General features: G+C 36.4%; 1 protein-coding gene and 1 pseudogene across 2 annotated transcripts in view; both read right to left on the bottom strand.

Moving 5' to 3' along the window:
• shkbp1 (SH3KBP1 binding protein 1) overlaps nt 1–11,812 on the bottom strand; it is a 13,678-nt gene extending 1,866 nt beyond the window's left edge. The window contains exons 1-18 of one of the 2 annotated variants that reach the window (XM_016491543.1): nt 11,618–11,812; nt 11,298–11,351; nt 10,913–10,958; nt 10,736–10,809; nt 10,585–10,643; nt 10,385–10,465; nt 9,023–9,172; nt 7,671–7,761; nt 7,399–7,589; nt 7,202–7,317; nt 6,971–7,058; nt 6,539–6,655; nt 6,051–6,221; nt 4,981–5,136; nt 4,375–4,471; nt 4,025–4,209; nt 2,885–3,011; nt 419–922 (exon numbers count right to left, since the gene is read on the bottom strand). In XM_016491543.1, coding sequence (XP_016347029.1) covers nt 419–922; nt 2,885–3,011; nt 4,025–4,209; nt 4,375–4,471; nt 4,981–5,136; nt 6,051–6,221; nt 6,539–6,655; nt 6,971–7,058; nt 7,202–7,317; nt 7,399–7,589; nt 7,671–7,761; nt 9,023–9,172; nt 10,385–10,465; nt 10,585–10,643; nt 10,736–10,809; nt 10,913–10,958; nt 11,298–11,351; nt 11,618–11,664 — 2,354 coding nt within the window. In that variant the 5' untranslated portion in view covers nt 11,665–11,812. Of the gene's footprint in view, nt 1–158; nt 923–2,884; nt 3,012–4,024; nt 4,210–4,374; nt 4,472–4,980; nt 5,137–6,050; nt 6,222–6,538; nt 6,656–6,970; nt 7,059–7,201; nt 7,318–7,398; nt 7,590–7,670; nt 7,762–9,022; nt 9,173–10,384; nt 10,466–10,584; nt 10,644–10,735; nt 10,810–10,912; nt 10,959–11,297; nt 11,352–11,617 lie in introns of those variants that run through there. The other variant, XM_016491542.1, reaches the window with a different exon arrangement.
• A 2,696-nt stretch (nt 11,813–14,508) lies between these two features.
• LOC107692516 (zinc transporter 1-like) overlaps nt 14,509–15,863 on the bottom strand; it is a 4,493-nt pseudogene continuing 3,138 nt past the window's right edge.

Raw genomic sequence — 15,863 nt, forward strand, 5'->3', positions numbered from 1 at the left:
TTTATACTGTATATAAATAATAAATATACACAGCACACACACATATATTACGTATGTAAACAAAAAAAAAATATTTTGGATGCGATTAATCGTTTGACAACACTAATATACTGTATATACATACACATATACATTTATATATATATATATATGTGTGTGTGTGCGTGTGTGTGTGTGTATTCTCTGATATTGAGAATACTGCTGTAAAAGAAGTATACGTATAATTATTTATATATACTTATACACAAATACTTTTCAATGACTAATTCTGTATTTCTGAATATATTTCTGTTGATGGGTAGAACATTCATTCTAATATATATATATATATATATATTTTTTTTTCCTGTGTCCACTGTGTTGACTTTCCTCTCAGAAGCTGGTTTCATTCATGTGAGGTTTGGGGCTGGTGGAAGATGAAGAGGCGGGGCTTTCTTGCCCAGGTACATTCTCATTGGACGGGCTCTCACTGGTCGGAGAGGTCAGGGGTCGTCTTGGAGACGTGGGTGTCTGTGATCTGGCTGGACTGAGCGGTGAAGGAGCAGGACTTGGTGCTGCCGAAGCTGGTTTTCTCACGGATGCCGCTGCTGCTGAGGAGGAAGATGATGAAGGTGTGGAGAATGGCGACTGCATTCTGAGGCCGAGTCTCGCTTCGAGCTCACTGCACACAGCTAAACTGCGTCTCGCCGCGTCCAGGCCGGCTGTGTCCGAGCTCTTGGCTCTCTCCTGACAGCGCTCCACAAAGCTGCCCCTGCGGATGGAGCCCAGGCCGTCGCTGCTGGCCAGAGATGACTGGCTCAGGCCGAGGTGGGGTTTGCTGAGGGGAACCAGCGGGGCCTGACGGGGCAGACTACCGGTCAGAGGAGCCGGACCCCGAAAACCACCGGCAGCTCGACCGATTTCACCGAACTGAGACTGAAGACTGTGGGGAAAGACATGAGAGACAATATAAACGAGCAATAGTGCCATCTACAGGCCATGAGAGAAAACAAGGCTAACACTTTATTTCACAGTGACTGTGTTACACCTGTATCAACTGTAATAATGACAGTAAGTTATGCATAATTACATGCAAATAACCAGGGGTGCACATACGTTTTTCAGCCTGGTTCTCAAAAGAGAACCTGGAGATTTGGTTTGGTCCTCCTCACACTGCACATAGTGTAATTAAATATAACTATAAAAAAATAAATTAATAATAGTGATGATATTATTGCACTTTATTTAGTTATTGAAAAAGATAAAAATAAACAAAATAATAAAGTGTGATTATACTATTATATTCTAAAATAAAAAGGGAGTATTAAATACAAATACAATTATTATATAGTAAACTTAAAAATAAAATGCTAATATTTACTTCTTTTTTAAAACGTCGTTGATTAATATTACTCAGTACTTATATATATATATATATATATATATATATTAGTGATGTAAATCGATTACAATATTTAAATTGCGATTAATCGCATGATTGTCTTGAGTTAACTCGTAATTAATCGCAACGTAATCGCACATTTTATCTGTTCTAAATGTACCTTAAATTAACACTTTTCAACTTTTTAATACTCTAATCAACATGAGCATGGACAAATATGGATGCTTTATGCAAATGTATGTTTATTATTAGTGAAACCATAGCATAGAGCATGAAGACTAGACATGTTTCAAAGGTCATAGATGTTTTTCAAAGAACTTTGTTCATGTCTATTAGATGACAGTTTGGATATCATTACATGAAAATACCCATTACTTCTCTTTCTTTGCACTGAGCAATTTACTATTTACACAAGCCTGTTTACACTATTCACATGACAGGGCAGCTCACTTCTTCTGAACATGCAAAATGTACATTTATTATTTATTATTACATTTGATTGCCTCTCTGTGCCCACATACTGTAATTTGATGCAGCCAAATTCTCAATAAAACTGTTTTCATTTATATATTAATATGGATGCTTTATGCAAATGTATGTTTATTATTAGTGAAACCATGCCTAACATAGAGCATGAAGACTAGACATGTTTCATAGCTCAAAGATGTTTTTCAAAGCACTTGAGTTCTATTAGACACATGAGAAAAGAACATAGAAACACCAGGTTCCCATTACTTCTCTTTCTTTGCACTGAGCAATTTACTTACACAAGCCTGTTTACACTATTCACACGACAGGGCAGCTTACTTCATCTGAACATACAAAATGTACATTTAGTATTTATTATTACATTTGTTTGCCTCTCTGTGTTTACATTATTCACAGGACAGGGCAGCTCACTTCTTCTGAACAGGCAAAATGTAGATTTATTATTTATTATTACATGTGTTTGCCTCTCTGTGCCCACATACTGTATTTTGATGCAGCCAAATTCTCAATAAAACTGTTTTCATTGATATATTTTACTGTTTCTGTTGTCAGACTGAATGAAGGAATGAATATGAAATAGTGACTGCATAACCAGCTCTCCCTTCCAAAATATTAATCTGCACAAAATCCTGATTTACAAGTAGTGTAGTGTGTCAGTAGGAAATATCAGTTGACATTTTCAAACATTCATTTTGCCATCAATTGTAATAATCCAGTGAGATTTTTGTTCGTAATACTAGAACTAATGTAGCGTGCATATTCATGTATGCTTGCTGTTAAATGCATTATAAAAAGCTCTTTAGAATATAAATTGCAGCACACTTCAGGTGATTAAAAAACGGACCACATTTCTGTAAAATACAGTAGGTTTAAGTGATTACAATAGGTTAACAAGCAAACCTATGTTAACATGTATAATGTTTAAGTTTGAGACTATATTACTGCAAGATCTTTACTGTATGTGTAATTGTGTAGGCATGTAGTTTGAGGGTGTAGAACTGGAGGTGTGTGTACCTGCACATGGAGTTGCGTGAGGAGTGTGTGAGAGACGCGGCAGGACTCATGTCTGGTGTTCGAGTCAGTGCTAGATCACACTGGTCCAAAAGCTCCAGTAACTCCTCTTCAGTGGGACCTCCGAGAGCTTTAACACACAAATACAAAACATTTCTGTTTTTGCCTGTATTGTGTTTCATTTAAACTGTTTAAGGAAATACTTTTTTTTTTTTTAAACACAGGCCCTTTCTTTCGGAACATGCTTCACAACTCCTTGTTCAAGCTCTTGTTCTGTCCAGGCTGGACTAAAGGTTCTATCAAACCTTTACAATTAATCCAGAACGCAGCAGCAATATTAATTTTTAATGAGCCGAAAAGAATGCACGTCACACCTCTGTTCATCAGTTTGCACTGGCTACTAATAGCTGCTCGCATAAAATTCAAAGCATTGATGTTTGCCTACAAAACCACCACTGGCTCTGCACCCCTTTACCTAAATTCATTACTTTAGACTTATGTTCCCCTCTAGAAGCTTGCGTTCTGCACGTGAACGTCGCTTTATTGTTCATCTCAAAGAGGCACAAAATCACTTTCACTGACTTTTACATTAAATGTTCCCTCCTGGTGGAATGACCTGACCAACTCAATCCCAGCAGCTGAGTCCTTAGCCCTTTTGGACTTGCACACTATTCATTTACTGCTTGTATTCTTAAAAAAAAAAAAAACTAACTAGCTTCTCTAATGTTTTTGTATTCTATTCGTTTTCTTTTTATTTATTATACAATTAAACAAAAACAAAAAAGCCTCTAACACTAGCTTGCTCTATTATTTTTCTATTCTATCTGTTTTTCTTTTTATTTATTATATAATTAAACAAAAGCAAAAAGGCCTCTAACACTAGCTTGCTCCATTCTTTTTCTATTCTATCTGTTTTTCTTTTTATTTATTACATAATAAATAAAAAAAAAAAACCTTGCTATGTGTACTGCACTAAGCTAACAGGCTTGTTATAGCACTTGCATATCATTGCGATTTTGATTGCTTCCATTGTTCTCATTTGTAAGTCGCTTTGGATAAAAGCGTCTGCTAAATGACTAAATGTAAATGTTTACTGCACATATAACGTATTTCACATTCATTCATTTATTCCTCCACTCTCACCTTTGATATCCACTTTCCCTGCGATCTCCATCGCCGTCGTGAGGTCCCACATCTGGATGCTGCCGTTGCTGTGTCCACTGAAGAGGTACCGGCGGGGCCTGGACCCAATGCGGCTGGATCCCTCACACTCATGCACCACAAACGCCGTGATGGACGTCCCGTCCACCGAACGCACCTCACACACCCTTCAGATGAGACACAGACCAAGTTTAGCACTCTCTCAGAGCGCAGCACCTATATTTGTGTTGATCGGTATGTTGTTTTCTATCAGTTCACACCAGTTCTTTTAACTAGTCAGGTGCTCTACTGTTAAAGTATGCTGGTTTGTCTTGTTTGTATTTGAAACGGACCTCTTTCCATTGGAGGAGAGCCTTACGTAGAGTTTATCAGTGTCGGGAACCACACGCTGGATAAACACCTGCTGCTCGTCACGCTCCCCATACGGACCTGCGCACACAACCATTAGTCAGCACATTATGGCCCATGAACCAGGAAAATTAATATAAATGTGACCCTGGACCACAAAACCAGTCATAATTTTTCGAAATAAGACATAAGCTGAATAAATAAGCTTTCCATTGATGTATAGTTTGTTAGGATAATAGGACAATATTTGGCCGAGATACAACTATTTGAAAATCTGGAATCTGAGGGTGCAAAAAATCAAAATATTGAGAAAATTGCCTTTAAAGTTGTCCAAATGAAGTTCTTAGCAATGCATATTACTAATCAAAAATTACGTTTTAATATATTTACGGTAGGAAATTTACAAAATATTTTCATGGAACATGATCTTTACATAATATCCTAATGGTTTTTGGCATAAAAGAAAAATCAATAATTTTGACCCATACAATGTATCTTTGGCTATTGCTACAAATATACCCCAGCGACTTAAGACTGCTTTTGTGCTCCAGGGTTACGTATGTGATTTCATTCTACTCACTACATCTCACCTATTTCAGTGCCAGCAGCACAGCCTCCATGGCCATCAATATCGTCCAATGAGAGGATCTTAAATGAAGTGAGGGGGGTGGAGCCAGGCTGAGTGGAGATCATGCCTCGGAAACGCGTCACAGTCCAGGTGCGGACGTGATTGTTGTCTGCACACACTATAGCAAGGAAGATTTCTGATTAAGTACTTTTTTAATTTACATGTGGAAATAAAGCATTTAGAGAAAGAGGAAAAAAGAAGCTGAAGAATAAATATTATAGTTTTTGCAGTTTTAGGAAATTCTGGAATTCTGGAAATACTGTTTTTATCCAATTTAGCATTAATGATTTATGCTGAATTTAAAAAACAAAAGAGAGAAAAAAGCAAAATATTACCTATTAAAATTACACTAGTGATCTCATCCTTTTGATCCTTATTAAATGTAATAAAAACTGAATGTAAAATGTTTTTGCAATTTTTGTTTATAATTTAATAATAATAAATTGTACGGATTTCCTTTTTTTTTTTTTTTTTTTTAAAAAAGCAAAATATTATTACTAGTGATTTCAGACTTTTGACTATATTCCTCACATTAATGAGCATGAGTGTGCATGATTTAGTTTTTTGTTTTTTTTTGCAATTGTAAAAAATACTGAAGTTCTTGTTTTCCAATTCAATATCAATAAATTACAGTGATTCTTTTATGAGTTTGTATAAAAAAAATGTTTTTTGCAGTTTTAAAAAATACTGATGTTCTTGTTTTTCAATTCAATGTGAATAGATTATACTGATTTTTTAAGCGATTTCATACTTTTGATCCCTTTTATATTCTGTACATAAAGGAGCATGACAGTTTATGAAGAAGAAATATTTCTAGGCCACTGATTAAACGTAATAAAACAAATAAATGATTTTGCAATTTCGTGAAATTCTGAAGTCTCTTTTTGTTATTCAATTTATAATTAATATATTTTACAGTTTTTTTTTTCTTTCTTTAGCAAAATATTTTTACTATTGATCTCAGAATTGTGTTCCCCACGATACTCTGCACATAAATGAGCAACGAGTACAAGAAGAAAAAAACCTCTTTACCAGAGATGAGATGTTTCTCAGACAGCATGATCTTGGTAACAGGGCTGCGGTGAACGGAGAAGGTCTGGAAGAGCTGTGGGCCGGATCCCACCGTCTCTGGATGCTGCACTATGACACGCACCGTGCCTGAACTAGTGCCATACGCAATCTCTATCCAGTTCCCACTGTCACCTGAACAAACACAAGAGCACACGCATACAAGGTTTAATAGAAATCACATTAAAGTGCATTTTAAATGCTTGTCAGTACATTCTGCAGTAGCCGTGTAATTTAAAAACATTACATTCAGTTCACACATTCATTTATTCTTTCAAAGTATATTATTTCAGTAATAAGTTCTCTTTTTTAAAGTATGCTAAAGTGTATGTCTTTTTCTCAATGGGTGTTTCGTAATTGTGTGATCAACTGGAGTGCTAATAGTTTAGTACTAGTTGAATATGGTTTAGTGCTATGTGCTATGACACTGTGAGATGACAGGCTGGCGTTACTTGTTTTGGGCGTCAGGTAGACACTTAGAGCAGTAATAGCATCTTCACTGGGATCTCGATACAGCTCAGTCACCAACAGATCGTTATCCTTCATCCTCAACGGAAACTTCTGGACATCTGAAAGACACAGAAATGCACAGCGTGTCGTGATCAGCTTGATCAACCCTCTGAAGGATCATCAATGCACAGGAATTTTTTTGAATGTATCCAAAAAAATATTTTATAACAGCTCAAGCAATTAGAAATAACATTAACAGCAAATCATATTATTATTTTAGCTGGAAATTCAACAATAAATGGTTTATATTTTTAGAACTGCATGGCAATCCATGAATTAAATACTTTAAAACTAAAGCTACTTTTTCATTTGCAACTTTATAGACCAAAATCAAAACCTGAAAACATAATATATTAGACTGATTATCACTTTACCTATATAGTAAATAGATCCATTATTGCATCCCAAAATGAGGAACGATCCGGCTGTGTCATAACTGTTGATAGGAACCACATCCTGGTTCTGCATAAAGAGAGGTGAAGAAATCAGGAAGTGAACACTTCTACTTGTTTCGATATTAAGAAATCGATTTCATTTAAATTGTGACACCGGAACAAATGCAGCAATTAATCACCAATGGCCATGCATCTGTCAGCTCTCGTTACCTGCCAGTGTTTGGTGACAGCGTTCCACACTCCCACTTTACCCGTGTGGCTGGTGGCGATGAGCTGATTTCCAACGAAGAACAAAGCCTCCACCGGCACATGCAAACTGAACACACCTGCAGTTCAGAACAAACAAGAACTCTGGTTTCCAAACATTTGTGAAAGATCCAAAAGCATTATATGAAACGAGAGCTTACCAATTTCATTGCCATTTCCATCGGGACAGATTGCCCACAGTATGATTTCTGTGCCCGATGCAACAGCAACCATCTTATCGTTGTCTCCTAGAGAACCGCCCATGACTTTGGCATTAAGAGCTACCCTGTCAATCACCCAGTCCAGCCGAGGGCTGGTGAACACCTGCTGCCATCCAGTCGACTCTTTAACCCTGAGCACAAGAAACAGAAAAAAAAGTCACACATGTAAATCCCAATCATTACTATACGTGTCATTCAAAGAGGAACCCTACCTGTAACAGACCACAAACTGGGCATAAGCCACAGCAATCCAGTTATGATGACCGCATATGATTCTGACCATGCCTGGATCAGAGATCGGACCTAAACAACACAGATCACACGATTCAAGAAAGCATTAATAATTACTATTTTAAACTGAAAACAGAAGGAGTAAACTAAGGATGCACCCAAGAGAACTAGAGTGAAACCACGTAAAATAACACAGAAAAATAATAAACCAGACAAGAAATGAGTAGAATTGATTAAAATAGAACAGAACAAAATGAACAGGAATAGAAACAAGTAGAACGGCGTAAAATAGAAGGAGATAGAATGGAATTAACCACAGTACAATAGAAAAAATCAGAGTAGAAATGAGTAGAGTAGAACAGAGTGAAATAGAACTAATCATGGCAAAAATGATCTGAGTAAAACAGAACAGAATAGAACAAACTAGAGCTGAAATGAACTGAATAAAACAGAATTGAACTGAGTAGAGCAGAACTGAAACAGAACAGAATAAACCAGAGAGGAAATTAGTAACAGAGTACCACTGAGTGAAATAAAATAGAATAAAACAAATCAGAGTAGAAATTAGTTGAGTACAATAGAGCAAATTAGAGTAGCTATGATTAGAGTTAAACAGAATAAAATAATTTAGAGTTGAAGTGAGTAAAATAAAATAGAATAACAGAAAACAGTAGGATAAAACAGAATAAAATAAACCAGAGTTGAGACAGGTAGAACTGAGTATAATGCAATCTGAGTACAACAAAACAGAGTAGAACAAAATTGAATAGAATGGAACAAATCAGACGAGGAGAACAACTTAGTAGAGTAAAACAGAATAACATAGAATACACCACAGTAGAAACTATCAGACTAAAATGGAGCAGAATAGAATAAACCATACTGAAACTGAGTAAAATAGAATTGAATAAAATCAGAGTTGAAATTAATAGGAACGGTGTAAAATAGAACAGAAGCAAGTAGATAAGAACTGAGTAATAGTATTCAAAAGAATAGAATAAATCAGCAGAAATAAGCTGAACCAAGTACAATAGAATAGAGCAGAACTGAGCAGAATAAAAAGAAAAGAAAACAATAAATCAGAGTAAATAAGAGTGCAAATATAACAGAAAATAAATAAAATAGAATAGAACATACCAAAGTAAATTTTCATAATAGAAAAGAATAAAATTGCCAAAAGAAAATCTGAGTAGAATATAATAGAACAGAATTAAATAAAGTAGAATGCAACGAAGTAGAATAGCAGAGACAATCGGAGTGGAACAGAATTGAATAGGGAAAAGTAAATTAGAGTAGAATAGAATTCTAAAAGGAACTATAGACAAAGGCAGACCTGTCACCCTCTCCTCTATGGCAGCTTTGCCCAGGTTAGGCGGCATTGTGTTACTCCTCCTCACAGGGGCCCTTTCCACCGGCCCCGCACGGCCCCCCATGAACTGGGGTCCCGCCACACTGTGCCTGTTTCTGCGCTTCACCGGATACACTGTGACACACACAATTAGGGCCGTCACTAACGATTATTTTGGTAATCGAGTAATCTGCAGATTATTCTGATGATTAATCGAGTAATCGGATAATTATAATTACTTTTCTTGTAGCAATAAAAATAGACCTAAGTGAACAATAGCCTTTAAAATGACTTAAAATACATATATAATAGCAATGAGGCAATAATAATTAGTTCAAATAAAGTATCAAAAGCAAGTAACATAAAAATTATAAAAATACATAATGTATTATAAACAACAGAGCTAACGTACTTCACGCATTATAACAAATGCCAGCAGAGGGCGCCAACGGTCTGACGCTGCGCAATCTAATCCTTGTTTAATACAAATGTCCACTTAATCTTTAATATTTGGCCATTTCTGTCAATTTCTGTAATTTCTTCAATATGTGGACATCAAAACATGTAAACTCAGAGCGAGGGTCCAAGCTTTTATTTTGAAATCGTGATGAACAGTTATATTTAGAAAGATATCGATGCATTCTCCTGGATTTGCGTAGGTTTATAAATGATTTACCTTACAAATCTGATGAAACAGCGCACGTTGCGTTCCCAGATGAACGTTATCATAAACCCAAACTCACAACAACATGCAGAGATGGAGTTTGAGACATATAAACGATAACTAGAGATGGGCAGATGAAGCCTTGTGAAGCTTTGAGGCTTTTTTTCTGATTGTACCAAAAAAGATTCAAAGTCACCTCGCTTCAGGTGTTTCATTGTGACGTATGAAGCCTCAAATGTCATCGGTCACGTGATCACGGAGATTTGATACAAGCCTCGACAGTCTTTCAAACCAGTCTGCTTCAATCGAGTAAAACAGGATAACAGTTTGCACGGAGCAGCATTTACTGTGAACGGAGCCGCTCGGACACACACGTACTGTACGCAAGCACAAATATTAAACCCGCATCTCATGTATTTATTTAAATCGTAGCATTTGTGAAGTCTTAATAGACTTATGCTTTATTATGATTTTGAAAGGGGTTTAATATGTGGAACGCTTCTGGTATTTTGCCCATTACTCGACACGTGCAAACTGCAATCGAGGATTTTTTAAAATCGAATACTCGAATAGAATCGAGGAATGGTTGCAGGCAGCCACACACAAAATGAGTCTCTCTGAAACATGCTGTCTGTCTAAAATAGTGCTGAACTTTGTCTCTGTGCTCAGGGTTTGTTGTGTACCTGGCGGAGGCAAGTAGCCATTGAACAACACGTTCCCGCAGGAGGAGCGATCCAACTCATCACACAACTGCAGCTTTCGCACTGCGGAGGCAAAGACATGATTAGAGGAGGCACTGCAGTGGAAACCACCATTTAATCAGCATGCAATTTAATATGTGGCTCAAAAGCATCAGAATAATCCCAGCACAGCCTGATCTCACCCAGCGGCGTGATCCCATAGAACTCTGCCTCGTGCATTAATAAGTGCACATCTATGGACCTGTCAGAAAAACAGTCATGCCATTTAAAACCTAAACAAGACACTTCATTTCACAGCGTTACATGATCTCTTTCACAAAGACATAGACTTACCTGGGGTGAAGCTCTTTAGTGCGCAGGAAGTTGAGAATAGGAGCAAACAGAGACGGGTCTCTGTCAATGAAGATCTAAAAAAGACAAATAGTGGGCTACATTAAAACACACTCACATAGTAACATCTTTGTAAAGATCGTGTATTAGTATTAGCATGTATAATAGAATAAACTTTACCGCTCCAGTCTCATCTTTAAGTGTTGATATCCGTCCACTTAATAAACTAGAAGTATTAAAAAAAACACACGTATTTATTATAGGGGTGTGCGATATATATCGTCTGCGATAATATCGTAATTGTTGTTTTAACGATGTGCGAATCGAGATATTATTTTTTGTCAATATCGCACACCCCTAATTTATTATGTACACACATTATGTAAAAAAAAAAAAAGTATTTCTGTTCTAATAAGACCTATGCCAAAAAACAAACAAGCAACCCATCTATCAATTATTATTATTAAACCTTATTTAAGTTATAAGCACTTAAATTGTCAATATACATCAAATAGGCAGGGGGATTTGTTCTAGTTTAGCTTTATCTGATCGAAAACGCACAAACCTTGAGAAAAACGAGTCAGGAACCCATGTCAGAGTCTGTCTGGAGGTACTGAACCTGCATTTATACATTCAAACATAAAAACAAAAACACTTTTAGCCAAAAATAGGGGAAAATAATCCATTGTTGATGTTTATTACTGTCTGCTGCTATTTACAGTAAGTTACGGCGGATAAATACAAAGCAATACTTAAACACTACAGCAAACTAGTTGTTATGAAGACTATATTACGTAAAGTAACATGTTTAAAGTAAGAAATGGCAATGTTAATAAAGTATGTGGCTTGTTTCGAGCAGGATGTGCAGATGGTTTAATACAAAACCTTTTGCCTCCGACGTTAAGATGAATGATGTCGCCGATCCTCGCCATGATTTTCGCTTTTAAGGCAAAACGTTCAGAGTTTATCGTCTTTTTAAGTAGGTATTAATATCAACTTCATAATAAAAAGCTGTTTACTAGCCGTAGTAAGGAAACAGCGGAGGAGCGGAAGTTGTCACAGAATATTTCGTGCGGAAGTGGAGACGCGCCGACTTTCAAAATAAAAGTCCGGAAACTAACCTAAATAAGAAGAAGCCTCACGCTCTCGTCCTCCTCAGCTTAAGTAGGTTACAAGGGGAAGACGAGTGTTTTTATGCATTTCCTTGAGGGGGAAAAGAGCAATGCCTAGTTCATGATTTTAGAAAGAGATTATTCTTTTAGAAACATCGTCAAATGAGCATTTGATTATTTGCATACTTCGAAGTCAGAGCATCAATGCACAACAAAATATGTACAATAATAACATTCCAATCAGAAACGTAATCCATAATCATTTTAATAATTTTAGTAGTGGCTATTTTTGTCATGCAACATTAGTAATGCGCCCTAGAGGAATGTTCACGCAAGCGTGCATATTTCTCACCTTTAATTAGAAAAGGTACAACTAAATTCAGCAGCAAACATTATCCCTCAGATATCAGTACTAACTAACAAAGACTAAACATGATCAGCCTTAGGAAGGACCTCACATGAGTTGGTTTGCAGCTGGTGCCTCAGCAATGGCCCTCGCCTTCAAAGGTGACTTTTGCAAGCTTGATCTGTCCAAAAAAACAAAAACTGTTTTTGTGTTTCAACTTTTGCTATTTGCATGATATCATGAAAGTAATATTCTTCATCAAAAAGGTTCTAAAGGTTGCTAAAGTTCTTACATTTACATTTAGTCATTTAGCAGACGCTTTTATCCAAAGCGACTTACAATTGGGGGATACATAAAGCGATTCTTCTTAAGAGCATGGGCTCTTTTGGGCTCGTTGAAGACCAGTCGTACCGCTGCAAGTTCTTGGTGAAGAAGTTAATGCAAGTGTTTTAAATACAATTTATTCGTATCAGAAGGCCTCTGAGGTTTATTGCATTTTGTTTGCTCAGTGTTTCAAACTTCACAATCGTGCAAATGGTGCAATTTTTCATTATTTTAATTTTAAAGGCAGGTTTTATGTTCATGAATGCATTTCTTATATAAAAACACATGCTATCCATTTATACAAAATACAAACACATGCAAAACTTGATGAAATAGAATGTATTTAAACTATAAAATCAATATTAATAAAAAAATCACCGCAGGAACATTTTGTCACTATATTTTAACTCTGTAAAGCCTAACATGTACAGTAATAGTCACAAAAAAAAAAAAAACTTGAAATTGAACAATTTATTAAACCTTCAGACAATTTAAAAATAATAATAATTATTATAAAAAAAAAAAAAACACTGCCCAAACTAAGCAAAAATATGCAATTTGGTGCAGATGCTGATATTTATTTGGACAAAAAGAGATTAAATTCTGATGCTTGTAATGTAAATCAATGAGATCTTTATAACAGTAGAACAGACTTTGCTTATGTAAAATGATATAAATATCAGTCGCCACTCTCAAAACATGATGCAATGCAATACAGTGATGATTGAGAGATGAACAAATAAACGTTCCTTGAAAGCCTGATGATCAGATTTGAGACTCACATTTGAACATGATTTTTCTAAAAAAAAAAAAATAATAATAATAATAATAAACAGTCTGGATAATCAAGTAAACCTATCTGCTTCAGTCCAGTAAGTGTTCATCTTAAAATATAAAAGTTATTATGCTTCATAAAAATCTGTAAAGATTTGACAGCAAAAAGACACATAAACCACTAGATAAAGGTGGACGTTTGTACAATTAAACTACATTTAACTGCTAAAAAATGATGAATTAGATGACAGAAGGCATGTAGATAGATTGTGTCCATCACTTAATATGTGACACTGTACTTCTGCTCTGAATAAATCAGTGTTCACCCCTTGTGTCTTGCATATAAAGGCATTTATTGCTGGAATCTCTGTCATGTACAGTACTTGCAGTGCTGTCAGCAGTGTTGGGAGTAACGCACTACAAGTAACGTGAGTTACGTAGTCAAATAAGTCGTATTTACAACTGACTCTTGAGATAATTCTGATACCCGAGTTTTTGAGTTGGACGAGCCATAAACTTTAAACATGGCGAAGGAGAGAAAATATAGCAGTATACTGTGAAGTTGTATTGGTTTTTCTCACAACATCTACATTGCTTTCTCCTGCCATTACAGTCATGTATATTTACGTATATAAATAACCAATTAATGCATATTGTATGTATTGAACACAGCAAAAATAGCATTTATTTGGATTCTATTTGAATGATGGATTCTATTATTGACTTGAAATCATGTTACATGTGAATGGAAATCTATTGGCACAAATAGATAAAGTGTTAAAATTTAATAAGAATAATAATAATACCTTAATAATAAGGTCAAAATTATAGATGTTTCTTTTATGCCAAAAATCATTAGGATATTAAGTAAATATCATGTTTCATGAAGATATTTTGTACATTTCCTACTGTAAATATATCAAAACTTAATTTTTTATTAGTAATATACATTGCTAAGAACTTCATTTGAACAACTTTAAAGATGATTTTCTCAATATTTAGATTTTTTGCACCCTCAGATTCCAGATTTTCAAATAGTTGTATCTCAGCCAAATATTGTCCTATCCTAACAAACCATACATCAATGGAAAGCTTATTTATTCAGCTTTCAGATGATTTATAAATCTCAATTTCAAAAAATTGACCCTTATGACTGGTTTTGTGCTCCAGGGTCACATATCAACTTGTGGAAAATGGGCAGCTGATGACCCCTTTAATCATCAGAGGTACGTGTTCTCAATAACCACATCTCTAATCTGATCAACACTGTGCGGCGCTGGAGAGCAGGATTCCTCCTCCTGGACACAAACAGGACTCTCTGTCTTGGGACAGCTGGTTTCTTCCCCCTGAGGGGAGCAGCAGAGCTTCTCCACACACTCCTGCCCACAGCTCAAACTGCAGGCCGCGGCATCGCTCCGGATGAACTCCGGCTGCACGGTGCAGTGTTTGATGCCGAAAGCGTTCAGCGCTGCTGTGATCCTCTCCATCAGATCTGCGCATTGCGCTGCGTTCAGCCCGTCCGGACAGTGAGCGTGCAGCGAGGCCACCAGCAGCGCCTCCAACAGCTGCCACAGATGCAGCTCGTGCACCGACAGCACACCTGGGACTCCAGTGAGCCTCAGCCGCACCTGAGCCACGGAGAGATGCAGCGGCGTCGCCTGCAGCACCAGCAGCCCGTAGCGCTGTGGAGAACAAAACCAGCACACAGACTGCGGAAAAACCTGCGTCCAGATACACCAGGAGGTGACAGTCGGAGTGAGGCCGATGGCAGTGTGCTGCAGACAGCAGGAGAACCAGACCATTAGTCAAAACCAGGACTGAACCCAGAAGGTGCTGGATCACACCGATGGAGCCGAGCTGCTGTCGTCTAAACCCGGATCTTCCAGGAGCACACTGGGAAACTGTCGGGTTAAAAATGAACAAATTATATATATATATATATTGTGGCATGTTGAAATTTAGGAATCATATGGACATCTCTATAGATATACACACACAAGAAATGTGGTTCTTCAGCGGTTCTTCGTGGTAGTTGAGATGCTCTATAGCATCGCTAAGTGCCTCTTTGGCTCGTAATCATAGGGGAACCAATTTAAGTGCTATATAGCAACTAAAGAACCTGTAATGGTTCTTCAGTGGTTCTTTGGGGTGGTTAAGGTGCTGTATAGCACCGTCTTTAAAGATATAGGTGCTATGAAGCACTTAAAGTGGTTCCTCTATGATTACGAGCCAAAGAACCACTTTTAGTGCTATTTAGCACCATTTATTACTATATATATATATATATATATATATATATATATTACTAGTCAAAAGTTTGAAATAATTATATTTTATTGCTTTTGATAAAAGTTTCTTCTGCTCATCAATGCTGCATTTTAAAATAAAACAAGTTAAAAACAGTAAGACTGTGAAATATTATTACAATTTAAAATAGCTGTTTTCTGTTATAAAATGTAATTGATTGCTGTGATCAAAGTTGAATTTTTTAGCATCATTATCCTTCAGAAATCATTCTAATATGCTGCTCGAGACACATTTCTGATTATTATCAATGTTGAAAACAGTTGTGCTG

Source organism: Sinocyclocheilus anshuiensis, unplaced genomic scaffold, assembly GCF_001515605.1.
Source record: "Sinocyclocheilus anshuiensis isolate Anshui unplaced genomic scaffold, SAMN03320099.WGS_v1.1 scaffold1082, whole genome shotgun sequence".
Classification (NCBI taxonomy): domain Eukaryota; kingdom Metazoa; phylum Chordata; class Actinopteri; order Cypriniformes; family Cyprinidae; genus Sinocyclocheilus; species Sinocyclocheilus anshuiensis.